The following is a 26217-nucleotide window of genomic DNA, read 5'->3' as shown; positions in this document are numbered from 1 at the left end:
GTCACTATTAATATTTTTTACTGAACCTGTAAAAGTTAATTCTACAATTTCTGAAAAATCACCTAAAAGTAACCTTTTCATTAGTGTAACCTAAAAGTAACCAATGCAGAGCCCCGATTACGGTAACTTTTAACGTTTCCAATCCAGACGCGTTTCATCGATTCTGCGATACGATTGGTCAAAACAGCTGACGTACGCTGTTGAACGACCAATCGTATCGCAGAATCGAGAAGCGTGTCTGGACTGGATTGTAGACGTTAAAAGTTACCGTAATCGGGGCTCAGTTCAAAAGTAACCTAAAAGGTTACAAAAGTAACCTTCTGGCAATACTGAAAATGACAGTCGACGTTTTGTGTCCTGTCAGTTGCGTTTCGTTTTACCACCATTTTCTTTCGATTGCTATTCGTAAAATTATTTTTCTAGAAACAAATGGAGAAGTAATAAAATAATCATAAACCTGTTGATTTATAAGAAGTTGATACATAATCTACATAATCAGGTGCAGATGCAATAACCAAATCAAATAAATAAATGCAAATTCAAAACTATTTAATTTTATAGTTGACTGTTCTGAGTTGAAGGTAGTTTTTAGAAATAAAGAATGAATTATCTTAAAATTGCCAACATTACAGAAAGCCTAAGGCAGTTTATAAATTAATGTGTTTCTAATTTGTCTATTTTATGTATTTGCTTAATCGCTTAGTGCCCGGCTATGCATACTAATCATCCGGGAAGGGAACATAGGGGTTAATTCTTATTTAAATGGATAGGTATCTCAACTTAAATTAAACCATCATGATAAACACAATAATTTAATTATCTATTGACTACTAGTATTAGGTTGCTCCTGAGTCATTTCGTATGCTCTTTCTAATGTATCTGTTACTATTTTCATATCATTTTCAATGCTCCGTGCCCAATTTTCTACATCTCCAATTTCTTTCAATGCACTACTGAAGTTTTCAACAAGAGCCAGCCACTGTTGTGTTTGTTTGGCAAAGTTTATTGCACCCTGATGCAAGAGTTTGGCTTCAGCATCCAACTTTTTCTGGTTCAAGTATGCTTGGGCAACCCTGGAATTATTAGAACAATATTATAATGCTGTGATAATGTATTTTACTACAATTATATTAAGTTTATATTTGTACTATGACTTTCTGTGGTTTGTATTAATTTTCTAATGTAGTTATACATGTTCGAGGAGTGTGCCTCTCCACACAACTCCTGGGAGGTTATTCAATCAATCATAATAACGCCACTTCAATACTCACACACACTTTATTATTAAAATATTATCAAAATCTATTACATATTAAATATTAAAACATTTACAACTGAATCTATCGAACTTCAATAATACAATAATACAATGTCACATTTTCTCGCTTTTCTACACCTGTCATTATTTTCAAACTTTATTCTATTGCTGTTTACTTTTAAAATAAAACCTGCCAGCAACATGTCATCTCATGATAAAATTCTATATCCTAACATCCCCTCTGAATTTTATCTTTATATAATCATAACAACTACCTATCTACTCCCTTAGATTAATCTAAGTCTACTCCTTAAAACCCAACTTAACTAACTTACCCAATACAACCATACAACAAATATACTTTTGAATTAATTAACCTAAACACCTTACATAACTAACTTAAAATTAAAATTTCAAGTTAACTCCCAAAAACCTTATATTCTAATAAACCTACATAATTCGTCACATCACAAATGTCCACTATGTATCACTCACTATACATTGTCTAAGTCTCAAAAACTTTGTTCTATCCAGTGGTTTAGTTAAAATATCAGCCAAATTGTCTTTAGTAGGACAATAATAAATTTCTAATAAATTTTTATCTAATTTCTCCTTAATAAAATGGTATTTAACATCAATGTGCTTGCTCCTCCTATTTAAGATTCCGTTTTTAATCAAAACTATTGCTGATTGATTATCAACAAACAATTGTGTTTTTGGTAACTCGCCTGTCAACTCATGAATCAGACTCTGAATGTAAAGCAGATCTTTTATACACTCGGCTGCAGATATATATTCAGCCTCAGTACTAGACAAAGCAGTTACTGACTGTTTGCGAGAACACCAGTGAATTGGACCACCACCATAAAACACTACAAAACCAGTCGTGCTCTTCCTAGTATCAGGATCACCTGCAAAGTCTGCATCACAATATGCTTTTAAACTTAGATCACTACCACGAACATATTTTATACCACTGCTAACTGTATTTTTAATATATCTAAAAATGTTTTTAATATTTGCAAAATCATTCAAATTAGGATGTTCCTGATGTCTACTACAATAACCAACATGAAACGACAGATCTAATCTTGTTTTGTTCACTAAATACAACAACGAGCCGATTAATTGCCTATAACGATGCACATCATCATCACCACCTTTTATTCTTCTCTAAAGATTATTTTTCCTCATCAATTGATTTCTTCCATAAATCTTTATCAACACTACTCAAAACTTCCGTAAAAGTTAAAAACGAACTCTCTAAATCATAATCCATTAGCCTAGAAGGTAATCTCCTCTCTCTATTTGGTAAAATCCTTAAACCATCACTGTCTTCAACAGCTGAATCTTCTCTAACCTCCCCTCTCAAATTTATATTTTCTTCAATACAATCTTCAATATTCTCAGTATTTCCACCATCAACTTCAACATCTTCAACTCTATCTTCAAAAACATCAGTAACTCTTTCTTCATAAACACCATTATCTTCAACACCATTTCTAATATCTTCATTAACTTCTTCATTACCAACACCACCGCTTATAACTTCATCACAAGTATCACCATTAATATCACCATCAATAACTTCATCACTAATATCAACACTAATTTCTTTAAATAAATTATTTAAATCACTTTGTCTCACTTCCCTATAAGACGTTTTTAAAAACTCACTAACATCTCTCTTACTATTATTAAACGTTACATCTCTTGAATAATAGATTTTAAAATGTAAAGGATCCCATATTTTATATCCGTTATTAGTATAACCTACTAAAAGCCCTTTACTGCTTCTTGAGTCAAGTTTATTTAACTGAAAATTATTTTTAAAGTATGTTAATGATCCGAAAATATTTAAGTGTTTTAAATTTGGTATTCTATTAAACCACATCTCCGCCGGTGTTTTAATGTTTACTGTGTTTGAAGATCTGTTTAATAAATAAGCAGAAGTTAAAACCGCTTCACCCCATAGTTCATGTGGTAGCTGCATATCAAAGAGTAAAGCTCTTGTTCGTTCCATTAAGGACCTATTTAACCGTTCAGCTTTACCGTTCAGTTGAGGAGTATACGGAATTGTATAATCAATATTAATACCTTTGGAAATACAATAAGTTTTAAATTGGTTACTGGTGTATTCTCCACCATTATCACATCTGAATGTTTTAACTGTTGTGTTAAAATGATTTTCCGCCAAATTGATAAAGTTTAAAATTTTAGAAAAAGCTTCGCTCTTGTTTTTAAGAAGAAATACTTTAACAAAATGTGTGTAATCATCTAAAAATGTAATAAAATATTTGTAGCCATCCCATGTTTCCTTTCCAATAGGACCACAAATATCACTGTGAATAATTTCTAAAGGTTTAGTAGCTCTATATCTAACAGTTTTAAAAGGTTTTCTACAAAGTTTAGATTGTATGCAGACTTCGCAGATGTCTACGTCATCTACTAAGTTTCTATCTATACCTAAAACAAGGTCTTTAGTCTTGTTTATAGGTACATGACCTAAGGCACGATGCCAGAAGCCTTTAATAAGGAATGTTTTGTCTGACCTCGAATGCACGACTGACTTTGACATGTCCATTGGCAGTTTCACATAATAAAGGCCATCCTCTCTGCGAACTCCTGTCTGCTTACACTCAGAGTTCTGATCCATGATTTGGCATTGATTTCTGTAAAATTTAACAGTATAATTATCATCAGTTAATTTAGACACAGATAATAAATTCTTTTTAAGTTGGGGTACACATAAAACATTCTTAAAATTAATATTGTCTGTATAAATATTTCCCATGGTGTTAACTGGATGTATGTTTCCATCAGCAGTCATAATTCTATAATTTATGTCTTCTTTGTCATTCAGATAATTTTCAGACGTAACAATATGACTACTAGTTCCTGAATCCAGGATGAAGTCCACAGTTGTTTTTAAAGGAATAAAATTACTCACATGCTGATGTTGCTGTAGACAGAATTTCGTGTAATGAGAATTATGCTTGCAGTACATACAGTTCGTTTGTTGACTGCACTCCGTATGTTTGTGTCCGAACTTCAGACATCTGAAGCATTGCAGGTTATTATTTTTCCATCCACGATTTGCATTCATATTCTGCCGACAATACTTGGCAATGTGTCCTTTCTTGCCACATTGAAAACAACTCTTGACTAACAATGCGTTGTCATTTGTTTCTATTGCTGACGTAGACGGCGTCATTTCAGGTTTTTCCAAATTTTGATTTTGATTTTCTTTTCGCATAGTAAGTTCTAGATTTATTCTTGATAGTAGATTTATTGGTGTTTTTTCCGAAGTTTGGGTTGACTCCCACGCAGTTCTAAAAAAGGCAAATTTTTCTGGTAAGCTTGATAAAATTTTAATCATGATTTGTTTCTCGTCTATGTTGTAACCCAAATTTCTTAATTTTATTGCTTGATTTTCAATTTCTGCTATGTCAATCATCAAATCCGAATTTGAAAATTTGAATTTGTAAAATTGTTCCAAAAGTTGACAAATCTGTGTATCTTCATGTCCTAGAAATAATGTGTCAAATTTTTGTAAAATTTCTTTTGTTGTATTGCAATTCAATGCATATACAACAAATTTATCACATAATGAGCTTATTATGATGTATCTTGCTTTTGCATCCTTTCTATTAAAATCCTTTTTGCTCTCAGCATTATCTTCCAAAACACAATCTATATCTTTCGCTGTCAATAACAATATCAATTTCTTCTTCCAGTTTGTATAGTCTTCTCCTTTAGATAACGTTGATAATTTAAAATTTTCTTCCGACATATTGTTATTTTAAAATTTTCAAAAACAAAATCAGGATAGATCCTTAACTTTCATTCTACTTATTCAAGAGATAATTCTTACAGCCCTCTGGGTTCGTACGCTGGGCCCATAACCTGTTCGAGGAGTGTGCCTCTCCACACAACTCCTGGGAGGTTATTCAATCAATCATAATAACGCCACTTCAATACTCACACACACTTTATTATTAAAATATTATCAAAATCTATTACATATTAAATATTAAAACATTTACAACTGAATCTATCGAACTTCAATAATACAATGTCACATTTTCTCGCTTTTCTACACCTGTCATTATTTTCAAACTTTATTCTATTGCTGTTTACTTTTAAAATAAAACCTGCCAGCAACATGTCATCTCATGATAAAATTCTATATCCTAACAATACACACCCAACATTTAGATGATCTACTAATGCTTGTGTTAAGTCGTTTGCAGCTGCAATACATTCCTTGCGTTTCTGTTCTGAAAAACATAAGGGAATTTAATAATTAGGAAGAGGGAGAATCCATTAAGAAGTCTTCTAGCTGTTTCTTCTGAGTACAAACCTTGGACGACTCTTTTTGCTGCTTGCTTTGTTTGGTGTTCTTTTATAAGTGATGATAACATTTTTCTTATACAACAACAAGGAATGTATGAAGGGCAATGATGATGAAGATCAATTAAAGCACGAAACAGGCAATCTAATAAAAGTATTACAATTCGATTTTTCGTAAACTCTCACTGTTTTGTTGACTTTCATTCATTTGACAACATCAATCTCTGACAGACCAACACACTGACATTGACGTATAAAAATTCGTTTAGAAACTCACCAAACCGATGAATTTCCGTGGAGGGTAGTTAAACGAAAAGTTCCGATTTTTTTATACAAATAATGTGTTTTAGAGTGTAGTGAAGTGATATAAAAGTATTGAAACACTTTGAATTTGAGCGGGTATCGTGTCAACGGTAAATTAATTGACACAAAAATTCACAAAATAAATCTCAAGAGGTTTGTTGATTGATTGCCACAAAACCAAAGAAGAAGAACTCACCACCATGGTTCTAAATTAACGCTGATTAGGTACCTAAGTAAGGCTTGAAACTACGTTAAGCGGACAAGAAGCCTAAGCCTTATAGTAAGTTTGGTCCAACATGAATTTTATCCAATGTCTATTAGCTACTTTAATCAGGTACGTTACTTACGTTATTTTATACGTGTCGCTTAACTTCAAACGGAGGTAACTCCATCTTAATACAAGCTCTTAAATGCTCTATCAGCTCGTGATTGCTCAAATGGACCCACTCACCTTAACAGCCACTTCGGATGCCTCTTCACAGGTAATAGCTGTTGAGTTATGTTTCAACGAGAGTGTAACAGCCTATTTGATACATAAGTAATGCATGGTGCTTACCAACGCTATAGCACTGAGCGTATGATTGCACTGCATTAATTATACTGGGCTAATGGAGGAGCCATCGATTTTCGCTTATCGTTTACGACGCCGCCAGCTGTGTTCGGCATTGGAAAAAGATTTCCGGGCTTGTTTCAATTTGCTCATTTATTTTTTAAAAGTGGAGTGGACAGACTTGCATTTGGAATAAGTTCTATAAATTCCGATGAGAATAAGTTATAAGTAGTAACCTACTACACATTTATAAACGTTTTTTTTATTAACTGTTTATATGCTTTTCAGGTAATTCAGAGTTAAATTCATCCCATTTTTATACTTCAGTCACTAAGTAATTCGCGAGTTTTTAGCTCTCTATATTCTTTCACAATAATTACCACAAGCAAAATAATAAATAAAAATATCTTCAGCTTGTATTCAGCTGTCCAATTGGAAATTTTGTAATACCTACCTACACATGTTGTCTACATCCAGGCAAACCTCAGGCACAATAATCATATTGAGGGACGTATGTTAATTTGGATTTACCCTCTTTACATGCGTGGGTTTAAAGAATACATTTTGTGATGGAGGAAAATCTTATGCCGCGAATCTGAAACCTGTGTGCTTAATATATTTTGTCATTATTATGTACCAGTTTTCAGTACCTACCTATCTGGACATTATAATTTTTCCATCACGCTGTATTCTTCTGGAAATTGGTATTGTTCTTAGTGCAGGCAAATTGTAATAGTTCAGCTGTTAAATTTTTTCAGTAGAATTATTGAGAATTTTCTCGATAATTTCATGACTGAAAAGTTTTTAATAGGTAGGTAAGCTGTATTTGATGGAGTGGTCGTGTTCATCATTAAAAAAAAGAAATAAACATAAAATGAAACCTTTATTTCGAAATAACGATTGCATGAATTCCCTCTAAATCGAATTAATATTTACAAATCTAAAAGTAAGTTAGTAGGTGTACATTTTAGGAGTTATTTCAGACTCTTGTTATAATTCTCATTCTATTTTCTTCTCTTCTGGGTTAGTGACCTGCCCGTACTGGGATTTTAGCTTTTCAGTAAACTCTGGGTCGTCCCAGCCCCATAGATAGTGGGTTCCGTCCCCTGTGCGATGCGCGCGTTGCTTGATGATGTCAGGAGATACGCTCTTCAGGTCATAAGCTTGGCCAATCTATAGAAATATGAGAAAGTTTTATGTTTTTATTATGCAATAAAAATATTGAGCAGGGTGATTGTTCATAGGATACAAATGTCTGAAAAACCTTTTTGGTGAAACGCTAATTAGAAAAGCTATTCATGAACTGAGCTACAGGAAAAAGAAGAACGAAGTGCTTACTTTAGCCATAAGGTCGATGAACACGATGGTAGGCGTCAGCATGTTGTACAGAGGGTATTCAGTCGCCCTGTAGTCCCATGGGAACGTGTGGTGGTAGTTGTGGAAACCTTCCACGCAGATCATCCAGGTGCCGATGTTGTCGCGAGGATTCAAAGACCTGACAATACGAAAAAACAATTTGTAGATGTTTTGTAAAACAAATATCTGCAAAGCAAGAAAAAACAAAAGGTGACACATAGTTTGTTACTAGGATATCAGAGTTACCAAAGGTAGTTTATAATCTGGCCAACAAAATACTTTAAATGTTTCCTCTTTTTCAATGGTAAACGTACTTATCATAAGGCCGGTATCCGAAGGTATGCGCGAAGCTGTTGATGGACCAGACCACGTTGATGCCGCAGGTGTACCGCAGGATGGTGGGCACGCAGAAGGAGTTCAGCCAGGTCTCGCCCCAGAAGTACACGGGGATGATCGTCGGCAAAACGAAGCAGAGGATCGGCATCATCTTCATGTAGTGTCTAGGAAAATATTACAGTAAATTAATTAAGTTGTTAGCCTGTGAACTCTAGCATGTTGTTTCAAGCAGCAGTAAAATATTTAAAGAATATTATATTTGAAGGTATACTTATGTATAAAAATACATGCAAAAACACGAGACAAGCATTGTTTGAACAGAATAAGAACAAACATAATATGAAGAAAAAGTACTTGGAATAAAAATAAAGATGTATCATTACTTTTTCTGGAACATCACCACTGGGTCAGCATAGAGGTCGGACACATCGATCCTCTTTCCACCCTCAATGACTTCGGGACTCTTCTTGCAGCACAGCCAGCCCATGTGCGAGAAGAACAAGCCTCTCTCTGCATTGTGAGGATCAGCGTCGGTGTCGGCGTACTTGTGGTGAGTGCGGTGGTCTCGTGCCCACTCGAAGATGCAGTCCTGTAATATAACTGATCTTAAAATGATGATCAACTAAGTACTATAGCTTTTTGTTCTGAACTATTCTGACATGGACATCGTCTTTAGATTAGTGACGTAAACTTGCAAAAATAAGAGTGCAGAAATCTTGATGCAATCCTTTCAGAGCCACAACAACCCAGCTATCTATGGAGGGGATCAGCACAACAGTATGAAATTCTAGTGGTGATGATGAAAAGAAGGGTTAATACTAGCCTGGAATCCCATAGTCTGCCAGATCATAAGAAGGATGCGCAATGGAGTGCGAGCTTTGAAACATCTGTGAGTCCATAGTCGGTGAGATCCAGCGCCAATACCGATTGCACACATGAGATGAACAGCAAATGCTAAAAGAAAGAAAAAGTGTTAAAAATTCTAAAAGAAGAAATTTAACTTCTTTCATAATTTAATCTTTTAAATTCGATTTTCCTGCTGCTAAGTATGCTACTATCTGCTAAGAAAGGAATTGGATGGAAATGGAGGGTATATGAAGGATTCTCGTGAGAGAAAAGTAACCGAAACTAACCGAAAACATTCGTCTGCCAATTCGCCGACGTGAAGACCAAGTAGAGGCCATACAGCGAGGTGATGTGCAGGAACAGAAACCACGCAATATTGCCCCAGACATATTCATACTTCTTCGGGGCTGCCTTCTTCAGGACTGAGACATCTTTGTCGAGCCCCAAGTCAGGTGTCTGCGTGTCGCTTTCGAATAGCACCCCGCTAACGACCGGGTCGACTTGAGGCGGCATTTCTGAAATTCAGGAATATGATAAGGTTAATCTAAGTAAAGGTTCTATTATTCGTTCTCGTCACGTCACACTCGTTTATGTCAGAATGTAAGTAGGTATTTTAACATTGTGGATTGTCTGAAAAGTGACTGAAAAATACAGTAAAATAAAATCACTGAAAATTACATTTTCGGCTTTTTCAGTTGCGATGTAAGATTATGTCTATAAAAAATAACCCGTTTTTCGCTTAAATATTTCTACTTACTTTGCCGGTTGTGCTGTGAACGGACTCCTAACACAGACTAATTTATAATTAAACAATTAAATTTTATTTATACGGTCTCATTACGCGGGTCACGTCACGGGTTAAACAAAATCGGCCATCAATTCCCTATTTCCAAATAATGTTATTGTTTAAATGTTTATTACTTGAAATGCTAATAAGGCTGACTTTGGATTATGTCACAATAAGATCATTTAATTAAAAAACCTACTAGCTTTCTGCCCGCGGCTTCGCCCGCGTGGAATTTTGTCTGTCACAAAAAAACCTTATCGCGCGCGTCCCTGTTTCAAAAACCGGGATAAAAACTATTCTATGTCCTTTCCCGGGACTCCAACTATCTCTATGCCAAATTTCATCAAAATCGCTTCAGTGGTTTAGGCGTGAAAGCGTGACAGACAGACGGACAGACAGAGTTACTTTCGCATATATAATGTTAGTATACTTTATATTAGTATCTTGTTACCACTTTCTAAGAAATAAATGTTTTTGATTTGATTTAGATTTAGATTTGGAAATACTTACCTACAAATGTATCAGTCATTGATTAATACTAGGTACCTACCTACTACTAAATTAGTTCAATTGCTGTACGGGGTGTAGTAGGTCCTCTTGTTAAGTTATCATACTACTTAAGTAAATAGTATAGCTTAATCTTATTTTCGTTACCACTACATTATACCTAAGTACCTACTTCTTTATTAAACTTTTCCGAGTTCTTCAGGCCCATTTCAGGTTAAGGCCATGCAGCTGCTCATCGACCACCGAGGCGCCATCTTAAGCAACATCGCTTTATTCATTGTAAAAAACTGAGTAAGTACTTATTGTATGAAAATGTAATCAAGGAAATCTGAGTCATGAGCACCAGTATCTACGAGTACCTCTACAATATCGCATAAAATTAATTAGAATTTTGTCACAACTATTGTATAGTTACAAGACCCAAATTAAACAATAGGCTTCTAAAATAACTTCGATAACATTATCACCACTCAGCGCACTTTTCTGTGGAGGGGTCATCCCCGCTAAGCGTCCTACTTACCGCCACCCGATTACCAGTATTGTGGTTTAAAATGGCTTCCGATCTGGAAAAACGATTCAATCCGACCACCAATTGAATTCCGCCTTGCCCGCTGGGTGAAATGTAGATTGAATTTGCCTCTCAAATACTCGTAACTGGCCGTCCGATTAACTTTTGCTCTTAACTTATATACTTGGTCAGGGCAACGGCATTTTGGTCAGTCTATATTTGTTTTGAATATACAGAATCACAATACCCTGTACCTAACGCTGTCATCATTTATCTTACAACTGAGTGTACTTAATTTCTTCATATACGTAAGCAAGTGTACCTACCTACCTAATGTTAGGTACCTAAGCTATAAATAAAAAGTGTTTTGTTCCAAAGGTTCAATTTGGTAAAAACTGATTTTCGTCTAAGTGCCTCCTGAAAATGGGGCTCAAACTTAAATCCACTTGACCTTTCGTTCAGAAAGAAATATGGCCGAAGTGGTTGTTATTACATCTTTGTGTACTTTCATCGTCTCAAACAGGGTAAATGTAGTTTACCTTAATGCCTACTCCAGCGGATTATGTGTGTTTGATATGGTTCATAATATAGGTAGTACTTCAGTTTTCAGGTTAATGGATAAAAGGGCCAAACGTAACAAGTTACACGTGACAAAAATATTTTATAATACCAATATAAATATTTTCTGACTTTCTGAGAATGGAAAGGACGTAAACTTTTCCATTTCCCAGGAATTTTCCCAATGATAAGACACTTTATTCCTCAATGCAGCAACACAGACACAGGTGCTTTGTTTGAGGATTAGATAAGTACTCGTATAATGTCACAATCGTCAAAAATCTTAGAAGTAACATCAAACCCAATATTAGTTGAACTTTTCCGTAATATCGTACCTACCTATAATCTCTCTCTGCAATTCCACCAACTACTTATAGCAAACAAGTCCCTAACTTTTCTATCGACAATGGGGTTCTGATTACGTTGAATTTGCGTCTATAAGTTGCGAATCAAGCAATAAAGTCTGTATAGCGAGGTAAATGAACGATTCCTGATTGTTCGTGGGGCTAAAAGAGGGTTACCGTGGGTACTTTCCTCTGTGTCCGGCAGAACTCAATTACGCCGAAGTAAAGGCCGGCCGGAGATCCGAAGAACCACAGGGAAGTCAAAATAGCCAGTTGAATCTTTTAATTACGTAATAAGTAGTCAAATAAAGAGCCGCACCATATTATAGCCACATCTTGTGGCTGTAGTCTAGCTTGTACACTTTATCTGTACGACATTATGATACCATCCTCATCTTTTATTGTAGATCGTACTCTCCAATGTAAATTGATATGTAGGATTTACTTACATAAAATTATTTCATACATAGTCTAATTACGTTTACCTATAATCAAAAGGATTGGAGGAGTTAGGTCAGTTAAACTAGTCAATACCAAAAGTGTGTTAAACCATTGATATTTCAACAATTTGTGAAATGTACTGCTTTATCTCTCTTGTGCTGTGGATAAAGCCTCCGCAAATAGTTCCTAAACTATTAACTTCGATTGTGAGGCATTTCGAGAGGCCCCGGCGATTCGGCCCTCGACTCCGCCGAGTGATTAGTTTTGACACTTCTGAAGTGACAGCTGTTAGCGAAATCGTCCAGATAATAGTTGTCACTGTTATGAATTCTACGAAGAGTCGGCGGTTTCTAAGTTTATAAATAATAAGTAAAATAATATAGTAAAACAGCCTCAGAAGATAATGTCGAGGCTTTTAGATTGGCTGGAAAATGTTGTTAAATATGGAAAAGATATCAAAAAACATGCTGTGCAATGTTCTTGTTGATTATTGTGGGTTTTAATTAATTTTGACATTGAAACACGCGGCGACCCTTTTATTACTCGTAGGTGAACTAATCTTTATTATTATATAATTACTATAGAGTTATCAACTTAAACGATTGAAGACAACCTTTCGATTTATAGGACCTCACGAAAATACGGTGCAAAGTGTGTTTTCTTCCAGTTTATCAGGCGAAGGCCCATTACGCTCCCACTGCGCGATTTTCATGTACGTTTATCCTTAAAACTCGCTCGGTTGCCCTGTTAACACAGTAGATAAATCAAACAGTACGGAAGCTTCATACAAACGCTCGAAATCAGACTCACGCACACAGACGCACGCTTTACACGAGCTCTAAGCGAACCTCGCAGTCCATCCGTCGCGAGTGTCGCGCGCGTTGTGTTTTTAACCTTCCTATACCCGCGCGTTGGTCTCTCAGACCGACGAACTAATAATTCGGAGTTTTTTCAAAAAGTATTAACTCTATGACTTTGCGGTTTTTAGTAGCTTCATGATTTGTGGCCTGCCATTGTTTAGTGTTGGGCGATCGCTTCTGCCAAGTGTATGTGTGTCACTTTTTGCTGTTATTCGGTCTGTGAGACCGACGCGGGTATACGTGTAACTACTTCAGGTATGTTACTATTGTTTTATTTTACAATATTACTCAATAAAATGTATTGTCATATTTTAGTGGCGTTTCATATCAATTAAGTATTATTGTATTTTATTATTATTAATTTGTTTTAGCCATTTTTGTCGTCATAATGAACGAAAAAAGGATAAGGGCGCTGTTAGAATGTGAAGATTCGGACTCCAACTATGATGACCAGAGTGAAAGTGATGAGGTGGTGGATGATTTAGAAGTGCAGGAGAACAACACCGATTCTGAGCAGAAGGGTGATTTGTCACATGCAAAAAGTATTTTTGTCATTATACGAGCATGCAGTTATGGTATGTTCCGGTTATTATTCCACTGAAACCACTAGTGATAAATACTGTTTTGTTCTTTTATATTACTAAGGATACTTCCATTTATTATATTTTATAGTATTTTTTTAGGCTTCAAAAGAAAAAAAGTTTATTTTTGTTATTAAATTTAGACTGATGTAAAATTTTGTTTAAATTTTAAGTCTGATTTAAAGGCCGATTAAACCAAAATATCTATAAATATAAAATTTGTTTTAATTTTTTTATGCAATTAATACCTTAACGTATAATTTAAAGCAAATTATAGTACAATACAGTACACAATTACACTATAAAACACGAGCTCAACTTTCGGTCTGAGAGACCGTGCGCGGGTATATGTGTAATGCTTTTTGGCGCGGGTATACGAAGGTTAATAATAATTTTATTGCATGCACTGTCCGCTGTATTTTTAAAAACATGCTACGAGTGTGTATGTGTATTACGTAGTATACGGCTGCTTGAACTCGGCATCTTCAAAACCAGAACTTTCAACTTCGTAATAATTCTGAATCGTAAAAATGATTAAATATTACTTTTTAAGTAAAGTGCTTACATTTATGATTTTGTAATAGTTCTTTTTAAATTACGTAATTACGCTTTTTAACAATGTGTTCTATTTGATAAAGTAATTTGCTCCGCACGCTTTTGTACTAAGTGATGAACTGTATTTAAAATGAGGCAATAGGTATGTGAAAGTAAGTATCCGGTATTTTATTTATGAGAATAGATCTTCTACCGGCCTCTAATAGTACTTAATCAATTTATTCGATTATGTATTCGATCATTATTAGAACCTAATTAACGTTTTATTTTTTTGTTAAGTACTTAGTCAATTAATTTATTCCATTAGTTATTTCATAATAAAAAACCTAAATAAACGTTTTAATAAATAAGTAAGTAGAACCTTATTAATTTTATAAAGGTTAAGAGTGCCAACCCTAACACTCAGTTGAAGTGTAGGTATTTAACTCGCCGAAAGGGCTAAGCTTCCGTACTGCTTTAGCTCATATACAGTGTGAGTCACGTTAAAGTGTACATATGAAAATAGATGAAACTAGACCTATTTTTATCGACAAAAAAGAGGTCAAAAATTTTTTGAGATTTTTTTAAAAATTTTTATAGAATTTTTTTTCTTCCAATTACTTATTGTAAAGAAAACGTAATAACTTTTAAACTAAGCGGTATATCCTGATAAAATAAAAATAGTAATAATGCTAAATAACAGGCGATACTAAAAAAATACATAAAATACACAAAAAATGCCAACAAATAATAAAAAATGATACTTTTTGAAAAAAATCTGCTTTTAAATTCGTGTTTTTTTGGTTATTTGATAAATTTCTCCAAAAAATGCCCCTATAACCGGTGGTTTTTATTACTTTGTATTATCCTCTATCGTATTACCTTCGTAAAATCAAAACTCGCATGTCTCTATCCCTATCATAACGTTTGCAATAATCGTTTGAACTAAGCCACTCCGGGCGCGCCATTCAACGCTTCGTTAACAACGAAACTGAAAATGGCTCTAGATTTGTAATTTTGATAAAGACAAGTTAGATTTCAAATAAAAACAAAAGATTTCGAAGTAAAATAAGCATTTTAGTTAAAATTAAAATTGTCTCTACCTGTAGCGGAGAATAATGTTGTGGCAGGCCTTTGTTAAAACGATCATAGCAAATGTTGTGATAGGGATAGAGACATGCGATTTTTGGTTTCACGAAGGTAATACGATAGAGAATAATACAAAGAAATAAAAACCACCTATTGTAGGGGCATTTTTTGAAGAAATTTATCAAATAACCAAAAAAACACGAATTTAAAAGCAGATTTTTATCAAAAAGTATCATTTTTTATTATTTGTTGGCATTTTTTGTGTATTTTATGTATTTTTTTAGTATCGCCTGTTATTTAGCATTATTACTGTTTTTATTTTATCAGGATATACCGCTTAGTTTAAAAGTTATTACGTTTTCTTTACAATAAGTAATTGGAAGAAAAAAAATTCTATAAAAATTTTTAAAAAAATCTCAAAAAAATTTTGACCTCTTTTTTGTCGATAAAAATAGGTCTAGTTTCATCTATTTTCATATGTACACTTTAACGTGACTCACACTGTATATACTGTGCTGTTAATGACACGTAAGTAAATCTAAAAGTTCAAAATTACCTGCACCCTAATGCACCCAGAGAACGTTCACAATGTTGCTGCAAGCGCTTAAAGTTTTAACAATCCGATTACCCCGCTTTAGACTTGCTAATGATTTTAGTTTTACGCAGTTTAGCAGTCCGGGGAAAATGCATTAGGCGGTATAAATTTTCCTTTTGGTCGTCCTAGATGAGGGATAGGTTCATTAAGGGGTTGAAATTTTCAAATTACAGATTACAGTGCAATATGGACGAGCTGGAAGACGTGGGCAAGCGAGGTGGTGAAGCGTGGGCAGCTCCTCCTAGGTGGACCGACGATCTGGTAAAGATCGCGGGAAGAACCTGGATGCGGGCAGCGCAGGACCGTTCAATATGGAAAGCCTTGTGGGAGGCCTTTGTCCAGCAGTGGACGAAACGAACGAATAGTGATTATATTTTCATTATACATTAGACTATAGGTACATATTACATTGCCATTTTCTAGCGGGCGCTCTCGAATATGTTGGTGTGGAGTGAGTAGCTTTTGGTAGGTTTGGGTTCAACCCCCGTTATGGGTGAGTTGGCATACCTAATTAATTATATACCTATTCAAGTTACAAGCTAAAAATAAATGTGAATATTTTTTTTTAAATATACATACAATGCCATTTTGGCAAGTAAATGAAGTTTGCTACAGTTTAAATGATATCAGTACAGTGTTTTTAATTAGAAAGATCTATTTTCACAGATTTCACGTTTATTATACCCGTTGAGTAGGTTTTACTCTATGTATCATCATCATCATTTCAGCCATAAGACGTCCACTGCTGAACATAGGCCTCCCCCAATGATTTCCATCGCCCGGTTGGTAGAGGCCTGCATCAAGCGCCTTCCTGCTACCTCCATAATGTTCATAATGTGTTCATTCTTCTGTTAAATTGATTTGTCCGTTTGCTTTCAAAAGCCTTGTAAATAAGCGATATAAATTACAGGGATGATTTACCTACTAATAGAAAATCCCGTATTGAATTAAACAATAAAGGTTCTTGCTTTAATAACATCACGGTCTACCTAGATGATGATAAATGAGGAGCGAGTGATTGTGTACCCGCGACCCGCGATTTTATTACAAAGCCTTTTTAAATTCCGCCCGCCCTACTAATCCGGCGACGTTGCGCGGATCTTCTAGATTGGCTTCATAACTTTTTCAAAACAAATTTACATATTTTTGGGGGCGTTATTTATCACTTGAATGTTAAGTACCCGCGGAGTGTATTGGGTTTTGCGCGAAGATTGTGATGTTATGGCAGATTAATTTGATTTCTTTTAAAAAGCTTTTATGTTAACGCAGGTTTTTACGTAAGTGGTTGGTTTTATCTGACTGCCTAAGTCCTACCGTTGTTCGAGTTTAAAGAATTTTTACTTAATATTAAATGTAGGATTATGGTGATGTAATTTCCTTTTTTTTTTTAAATTCAAAAGTCAACACGTGGTGTCCTTTGATTTAAACCTTTCCTTTTTGATTGTTAATTATTTAAATGCCAAACGGCTGTCCTCTATTTGCGAAAGAACCTTCCAGTGACTAGATTTACCTTTGAAACGAAATTAAAAATTTGCAACCATGTTTTCTAACCAGTTTGTTCGTTTCTGCCGAATGACGTCCATTGCTGGATAAAGGCCTTCCCAAGAATTTCCACGACCGGTGTTTTGGTAACGTTACCAAAATTTTTACCGCAGCGTCTATGCTGTTGAGTTCTCCTCGCGGGTACAAGACCAGCTCGGTCAGCGGTCTACGCAATTGTATTTATGCTAATGAACTTCCCCTATAGCTAACAGTTGTAGTTGTTTCGGCAAGACAATTTGCATGTTTGTCGTCTGTTTCGATCGGCGGAGCGAGATATTTACTTAGCTCTTTGTATTTAATTCTCAACGTATTTTAGTAACTTTTTACTCAATTATGTTTTAATCAAATTATGTTCAATAAACGGTTTTACAAATTGTCACCATTGTAGGAATCTGATTGATTGATTAATTGTGATTTCATCATTTAGATGAACATCGTTAAGATGTTCATCATTTCAGTAAACAACCTAGCAATACCAATAAAATGGTGACCTGCTTTTTCAGCAAACTACTGCCAGACGTGAGGACGTCGGACCATCACATCACATTGCACGTATTCTCCACTCTATATCCAGGTGGAATAACTTATTTACGTAGGTACAATTGGTTTCGCTGATTACGAGTACGATTTTTCAGTTTTTCAGTCCATTACAATCGGAATTGAGCATGAAAGGATCTTATCATTGATCCCAGCCTACTCCCTCTTTTCCATTCAATATAACTCTGTAGCAAGATGGAAAATCAATTCAAAAGGAACGTCTACGTCACGGAGTCCAATATCGTGTCTCGTAAGCAACCGCAGTATTAGCTCCATAAATCACCACGAGCAAATTGTTATCGGCGACTCTCGGGCTCACACCCTGACAAATGCACATCGGATGGAGTCTCAGCCAAGGGAGCCCTTTGACTTCCGCCTGAAAGCTTTCGAAGATTACCTACCAATGCGTGACTGAATTCAAAGACACGTTTAGAGATACTTTTTTGCTACGTCAGCGATATTCGCTTTGCTATTTCCGTTTTTATATTGAACGCCTATCAAGGTAAGTTGGTTGTATGTACTACAGGTTTTGAAAAGATTTAGGTAAACGTAAGAGATAGGTACTTATGTTTTTCGAAGGTTTGGAAGGTGGTGTTTTCTTAAATTGTGTTTGTTAACTTACAATTTACTTTTTACTAAGTAGGTATATGAATGTCATGTCTGTGTGTGGCATTCTCTTCCTATCTTTTTGTCATGTTAAAACGGAGTAGCGGACGGATTTATGTTTTTTTTGCATTAATACACTTAGTTTGTGAACAAGAGAGCTCCATCCATCAATTCCATCAATCTGTCCCACAGGAAAATAAAATATCGTGGGCAGACAGCTAGTAGGTAACAAAGTAGGACATCTCTACATATGCCTAAGAAAGAAGTAAGTAAGGCTTATGGTAAGTATAAGCCTTTTTATCTGATTTTAGTAGACTGGCATGAAAGTAAACACGTACTTAATGGCGGCACAGAATTTTGGTACTCTTGTTGTGATTCACTCAAAACTTTCATCTGAAACTGTGGCAGTATCCACTTTAGCACAGTTTATAAAGCGTCCCTTCCAAACAAGAATACATCATCGTCCCTTTTACGGGTATACATCAATTTGAGAGTGTTATGAGCCACCGGCTTTTAATTTACATGTAAATAACATGTAAAAAGTTCAGTCATCGACAAAGCTAATAACATTTACTTACCAACATACCAATGAGGCCAATTTGTTTGTGTTTTTTTAAATACAATTTTACTACTGGTAGTATAGTATTCTACTTTTATTTACAACGCGAACGCCTTGATTCAACATTGTGACAAACTTGATAGGATAAGTTTATCTGATTATCCTCTTAAAACTAAGAAAATAAACTGCAGTGTAAGGATTTTAACTCAATGGTACCTATATACGATATGTAGTAAAACCGATACATAATAATACAAATCCAGTCTTCAGGCTTACATTTGGCAACTGTACTTATTTTACTTTTGGTAAAAAATGTCTTAAACTTACTCGTATCTCCAACACATTTATCAGATCTTAAAGCATTAAAATAGCTTCTCTATTTTAATACTTTAGTCATATAAAACCATCGCGTTGAGACACGTGTTTCTCTTTAACACATTTATCTTTTTGTAGTCTGTCCATTTGGTCATTAGGTAAGTAATCCTTATTTTACAACGCCATTGTGGTTCCCGAGGTTGTCGATAATCCGCGGGCGAAGCGCCCGATAAATCTTCATTACGGCAGTCGATACAGAGGATCGGTATTGGCGATGCTTACTAATCGGACTCCGCTGAAGCTATTTTTAATTACATTCGTTAAACAGAACATAAAAATAAAATAAATCAAAGAAGTTGTGAAAATTATGTAACATTTAATTCGCAATAAAAAGTTCTAACAAAAAATACCTTTAAAAATTAAATTAGGTTTCTTTAAATGTTTGCATGTACACATTTTGTTAATATTTAACTATTAGTAGCAAAATTTAACAATTAGTTATTTTAACTATGAATAAAAAAATTGGGCCTTAGGTGTAATGTGTTGTGCGTTCTTTCATAGACTGTTGACAGTTTATTAACAGCCCAACCAAACTATACCGCAAGAAGTCTGTAGTCTGGGGTGTCTAAGTAGAACTAATTTTAGAAACTACACTACAACTATACAGTAATACGAATCGAACTTGTGAAAAGATAGTGCATTTGTATCGCGGCGCCCCATGTTGACAAAAGTGATCGGTGACGAGGCACTCCGTGTCCCGAGACAGAGGGCGCTGCCTGCCGATCGCTGTCGCATTTTTGTTAATAGGTCCCTATTTTCTTTTTGGCCTTAGTTATAAGCGGTAACGATTACATGAGTATTTTCTTTTCCCTATAATAAAATCATCAAACGTAATAAAGGCTAACATAACATGATAGCCTTCTGGTGGTAATGGTAAAAAAGACAGGTGGTCGTGGGAAGGTGGCACACCTTTACAAAATTTTAAGAAACCATCTCGTGAATACGGCGTCTGAAATCTGAATATTTTCATATTGTGGGAATGATTGATAAAATAATATAAGTCCTAATTTTATTTTGTTTTACTGAGAAAACACTGCTGTAATTCTGCAATATTATCATTTGCAGCAGAAATATTCATGCAATAATTCTGCTGCAAATGAGTGGCATTATTGCATGAATATCGGAGTAGGTTACTGTAGGTTATTTTGTCTCTCAATAACGAAAACTTGCAGACAAATTGACATGGATGATGAAAATAGAGAGAAAAAAACTCTTAAACAAGATTTCCTCTACTTTTGCATTTCGAGAATTAACTCTCAAAATATAAAAATAACAAAACAAAAGTTTTTCTCTTGCACCAAGCGCCAATGTCCCTTCGCAGAGGGTCAGTGTAACAGCGGGGGCCGGCGACAGCCCCGAATAAAAGGGCCCTGAGAAAACTCGCCCCCTTTGAAGCGTACTCGTACAACCCGACCCCATATATTGCGATTTAGCTGCAGCCTGCAACTCTGTTTTGTTTTGTGCCGATAATTCTAGTGTAAGTAGTAAAATGAAATGATGTCTGTATAACAGTATCGTCTTCTCTTGAATCGACTATCTCCTGGTGAGCTTAAGCATGCTTCCCTGCAAAAGTTTATGCAGTTCGGAATATTTGGTTATGAATTTGTTGAACGGCAAACCTTAATACGTAAACGTTTATTCTGAACATAATAAACACAGTTTTATAAGTTATGGCCCCTAATTCGATTATTGTTTAGTACATTTAATGTTTTTGTCTCAACTCAGCTTTGTCATTACGTTTTTTCTGTTGTAGATCTGTACTAATGAATAAATATCTAAAAATATTTTATTTGCTAGGTACGAGCTATTAAAACTTTACTTACAGTGCTTATTCCTCAGGCCATTTATATAATATTTTTCCAAGAAACATTTACTTAAACCTACAGCTATCGGTAAATAATTATTTACCCCGTATTACCGCATTAATTACCCTATTTTTTCCGGCGACATGATCTAAAGAAAACTTCTCAGAATACCCTTCAATATTATTGCAGCATTTTGCGCTATTTACCCGAGATAAATGGTAATGGTGGACATTTTCTGGAACCATTCTGTAATCTAAACTGAGATAAGAAAATAAAAATAGAAAGGATTGAATTGAATGAAATGAAGCAGATTATCGAATTGTAGAGTTGTTAGAAATTAGAAAAGAAGATAAAAGGGTCTGAAATAAATGGTTTTCCCAGTATTTTATTTACAGATGGCTGTACTTCAAGCTAATCCATATTAATGTTAATTGGTTGGGATCTATTACAAACTATTTATTCGATACTACAGGTTTATGGGCATGGCTTATAATATTATTCAGTAATAATTATTTTCACGTGTAACTAAAACGAACTCTTATTGGATTATAATCTGATTACATAACATTTGATAAAGTAATTAAGTATGCCTAACTTCTGAGCAACTCGTGCGTGTTATAAATTTAATTATGAAATTATTTGATCAGCCTTTACATTTGCGTATCTAATAGGTACATTGTCATGCTACCTTGAGAAATCTATTCCAAAATGCATGTAAAATCGATATTCGCGACTTTCGAAATAATAAATAAATATCACAATAACATAATCTGTGAATAAAATACTAAACGATCACAACATCCGTCAATAATCGTATTCGTTGCTTTGTTCGAATCCAAACTCGTAATTGTCAACTTTTTGTCCCTATCACAAACAAAAAACTAACCCAGACGGTCGTTAGATACAATATTTAAATAAGTGTTCCTTGTCAAGACTACGGAACCCTAAAAATAATGCAGCTCTATTAACTTCTATTTCCAAATAAAATCGATGTTCTTAGAAATCGGATGGAATATTTTGCATAGCTTCCATGTCACAAATATGCCTGAATGGTTGTCAGAACTAACGACAGTTGTATGACTGGTGACAGCGAACGGATGGGAGCGAACGCGCGCGAGCGTGGGCGAGAGAGGGGAAAGGGGGGCGGGGGCGCTGACGTCACGCGCGCATGAGCAGATCGGGACTCCTTGCGGCACAGAGCACGGGAGAGATGTAGAGGCGGAATTTATTAACATAGTTGAATATAAATTGTTGTTTTTAAATAAGAAAAACAAAGGAGTTTAATAACTTTGTAATGTTGACAATCTTTGTGATACTTACTTTGCTAATTAAAACTATATTTTTTGAAGTCCAAATCGGGTAGTGAGCAAAAAAATATGTTGGTAAGTATAAGGCTGGGTTGCACCATCTCATTGTAACTTTAACAAACGTCAAAAATATATCAAACTCCATACAAAAAGCACCGGTTATCGTCATAGTTACGGTCAAAGTTAGCTGGTGCTACTCTGTCTAATAATAATAAAAAGTCCCGTTAAAACAGAAGTATTTATTATACCTACTTTTTGCGCAATAAAATAAAATAAACTTTTGGTTGTTACAAAAATATGTCAATTTTACCTAGTGCCTCTGTTGCCATTGAAATAATTTTCAGAATCTAGAATACGTAACAAACATTTTAACAAAGTCAAAACATACAATAAAAGACTAGATAATATAAACTGATATTTGCTGTTTGACTTTCAACATTAAAAAATAAGATGAAAAATGCATTCCCTGATCCTTCTGTGTCGGCCGGGTGCTCTGTGCAGTGCAATCCGTACGCGCTCTCTCCGAGGCAGCAGTCGACTCGCCGCGCGCGCGCTACGAACGCGTCCGCTACGCCGTAGCCGGCTGCGACTACGTACTACGACACCTGTGACTGTGACCTGGTGACGTGTTGTGAATATACTACCGTGATTTTTATCTGAACTAGTACTTATACAAGTGGGTGGTAAATAAGGTGGGTGTATAATATAATTATGATCATCAACAGATGCCAACATGCTCTAATGTCAAGGACACGGTTATTGATCAAGCTAAGGACCAAACTACGTGTTTATTGTTTGTTTTGTCACTTCCAGAATTTTACTCCGGTGGCGTGCGTGAAGTGTATTGGTAATTAAATATAAGGTTTTTCCGCGAGGGGGAAAGGGAATAACGTAAGGAATAAGCTCAGTAGGCTCATAGAAAGTAATGCGCGACAAAGGGATGGTTGACGGGGCTCGGAATAATTTATGAGATAAGGTGCCACCTTGCGTTACAAGCCTCATGAATTGGGAATGCGTTCTGAATTTTACTAAAAGTGATCCGAGTTTACGGGAGGTACTTAAAGCCATTTGTGTTTAATGCAGCAACTTCTGGACGCTCAGCATTTTATGGAGCCGATATTAGACGGGAATATTGGATAAGTAAATTATGATGGCGTACCTACTTTCCTTGTAATGAAATTCCTTATTACTTTAATATGGTATATTTTAAGTTGTTGGAACGTAAGGCGTTCTTAATGCGAATAATAAGGTCTTTTTTAGAAAATTTCATTTACGATAGGAAATTCTCGCTGGTTTCTGTATTATCAAAAAGCCTACGTGAATACTTTTTAAAAGCTTTATAAATGCTGAGATTAAAACTGAAGTCTGTTAGATAGATCGAAACATCAAGAACAAGGGGAATCGAAAATACCTGTACAATACTATAACAATGGTTTCTCAAATAATAATCTCTCTTAATTTAGGACAAACCTTAACAGAGAAACTACTCAAGTTAATATTTTACATTTGAGCTAAATATCTCAGAAGTGTCCATTGTGAGATTGGCATTATCCTCCCTTCTGGTTTATTATCCTCAGTGTTCATAATATTTTACTCCTAGCCTTGTGCTTGGATTACAGCCAAGTTGTTCATCAGAACTAGCTGAAACTCCAGTAACTCTTAGTTAATTCTATCATGGCTTTATTATTAAAGTATTTCTGCTCTATCTCTGTTCGCTTGATTAATTTCTTAGTTAAAATGTAGGTACCTACTTTGTCATAGGTATAAAAATCTAGTCTTTGTTTATATCGTTGATAGTTATTCTGATGTTATATAATGTCTACATTCTAATATTTGGTCACTTGAGATTTAGGACGTTTGGAACAAAGAACAGACGGTAATATGGCAGTTAAAAAATAATAAAACTACCTACACGTTTCTGATTACTCAGTATTAAACTTAAAAGAAAAAAATATTGCACCTTATTTTATGGTTTTACTAGAGACCCGCCCCAGCTTCGCACGGGTGCTAAGTATAGATAAACCTTCCTCTTGAATCACTCTATTTAAAAAAAACTCATCAAAATCCGTTGCGTACTTTTAAAGATCTAAGCATACATAGGGACAGACAGGGGAAAGCGGCTTTGTTTTCGTAGACATCTGAAATATATGACTCAACTCGTATTAAACCGTCGACTTTAAAACTTTTCAGGTTGATTTTAAAATTTATGTCTGACCAAATTGGGAACTGTCTCATTTAAGGATTAAATTTTCAGACCTTTGCATTGACACTACCCACTCTGTCTTAATAAGTAGTCAACACCTACTCTACTACTGCTATTCTTTGTTTTTTCTTGCTTAACTAGATATTTAGCATTGAATTTCGTTCCTGTGTGGTAGTTTTGTTCCCGTATTCCCTGCGTATTCAATTATTTACTCTTCATACTGCGTAGGTAGGCGTATAACGTGGTTTCTTACACAAATAGAACGCGTAAGCTCCTTTGTAAAACATCTATTCTGATCCAAGCCATCATTAATACATTATATGTATAGTTTTCAGGCACTTACAGCCTTCAGCTAGGTCTTTCGAAGTTGGAACTATGCCAGGGGGCAACGCTTCTGACCCCTTATTATGCATGAAATTCTGTTTTGTCTTGAATATTTCTAGGTATTAACAAATTCTTGTGTTTGGGGGTATGATTACGTAATTTTTGGCAGCGACAAACGTATAAATAAGCATATTTAGGATGTTTTCATTTTTTACACAGTCCTTTGTGGTTTTTGTGTTCTAGAATCTGCTTTACTTTTTATTAATTTAGGACTAGCACTATGCAGTGCTGAGTCATTTAGTATGTATGTTAAATTGTTCTATTAATTTTTAGTGTTAAATCTATCGCAGGCAAATATTTTCTCCAAAACGAATAAATTAATTAACGACGCTACAAAACATTTAATTTACATCAGCTGATGAAAACACATTGTCACCGTTACAATGTAAACAAAACCAGCTATTGAAAACAATGAGACGTACGAATTAGCATTTCATGATGTAGGATATTCATAAATTACAGGGCTGATGGGAAAACGCAAGCAGCGCAGCAGGTATTACAGTATTATAGTATCACGCACGAGCGTATCGCGCCGTAATTAACTATTTGTACCGTTTGCAATCGCAAAATGTACTTTAAAATAGCACAAATTGGTATTTATAGGACTTACAATGACGTGTTTTATTCGTTGGAGCTGTAAAAGTGTTGTAATAAAATTCTGCCGGCATCTGACGTAAGACAATAATGTAGGTACCGACCACCGTGAATCTACTAAAGAAATAATATCTCTATGAAAACTGTGAAAATGAGAAAAACATGTCACAAGACAAGTTAATAGTCTTCTTCTTTCATGTGGGTTGTGATGTAGATTATAGTATACTTAGGAATTCCCACGGGAACGGGAATTAGCGGGAAAATCCTTTTGTATGAAAAATCTAAACCGATTAAGTTAGACGCTTGAAATTTGGCATGCAGGTACCTTAATAAAGTTAAAGCTTAGTTACAACAGGATATTACAAAATTTCCACGGGAACGGGAGTTAGCGGGAAAAAATATTTGTATGAAAAATCTAAACCGCGTAAGATAGATGAAAGGAGTAAAACGGGATCCACGCGTACGAAGTCGCGGGCGGCCGCTAGTTAAAAAATAAATT

The 26217-nt window shown here is 35.1% G+C and overlaps 3 protein-coding genes across 3 annotated transcripts in view; 1 reads left to right on the top strand and 2 right to left on the bottom strand.

The window, feature by feature from the left end:
* Nucleotides 1-798: 798 nt before the first annotated feature.
* On the bottom strand, nucleotides 799-5835 carry LOC135075166 (biogenesis of lysosome-related organelles complex 1 subunit 1). Its single transcript, XM_063969519.1, has 3 exons — nucleotides 5622-5835; nucleotides 5466-5538; nucleotides 799-1073 (listed from the first exon to the last, which is right to left on the bottom strand). Exons 1-3 carry the CDS (start codon nucleotides 5680-5682, stop codon nucleotides 821-823), a joined length of 387 nt encoding a protein of 128 aa, XP_063825589.1. The 5' UTR covers nucleotides 5683-5835; the 3' UTR covers nucleotides 799-820.
* A 1493-nt stretch (nucleotides 5836-7328) lies between these two features.
* LOC135075574 (acyl-CoA Delta(11) desaturase-like) lies at nucleotides 7329-9866 on the bottom strand. The gene is made up of 7 exons (XM_063969994.1): nucleotides 9760-9866; nucleotides 9290-9517; nucleotides 8980-9110; nucleotides 8540-8745; nucleotides 8135-8320; nucleotides 7803-7959; nucleotides 7329-7637 (listed from the first exon to the last, which is right to left on the bottom strand). The coding sequence occupies exons 2-7, from the start codon at nucleotides 9513-9515 to the stop codon at nucleotides 7464-7466; spliced, it is 1080 nt and encodes a 359-aa protein (XP_063826064.1). The 5' UTR covers nucleotides 9516-9517; nucleotides 9760-9866; the 3' UTR covers nucleotides 7329-7463.
* Nucleotides 9867-23085: 13219 nt separating this feature from the next.
* LOC135075380 (kazrin-like) overlaps nucleotides 23086-26217 on the top strand; it is a 132509-nt gene continuing 129377 nt past the window's right edge. The window contains exon 1 of the mRNA XM_063969824.1: nucleotides 23086-23229. The gene's annotated coding sequence lies outside the window, so the exon portion shown is untranslated. The remainder of the gene's footprint in view (nucleotides 23230-26217) is intronic.

Source organism: Ostrinia nubilalis, chromosome 10 (genome assembly GCF_963855985.1).
Source record: "Ostrinia nubilalis chromosome 10, ilOstNubi1.1, whole genome shotgun sequence".
Classification (NCBI taxonomy): domain Eukaryota; kingdom Metazoa; phylum Arthropoda; class Insecta; order Lepidoptera; family Crambidae; genus Ostrinia; species Ostrinia nubilalis.
This window is presented reverse-complemented; position numbering and strand designations above follow the sequence as displayed.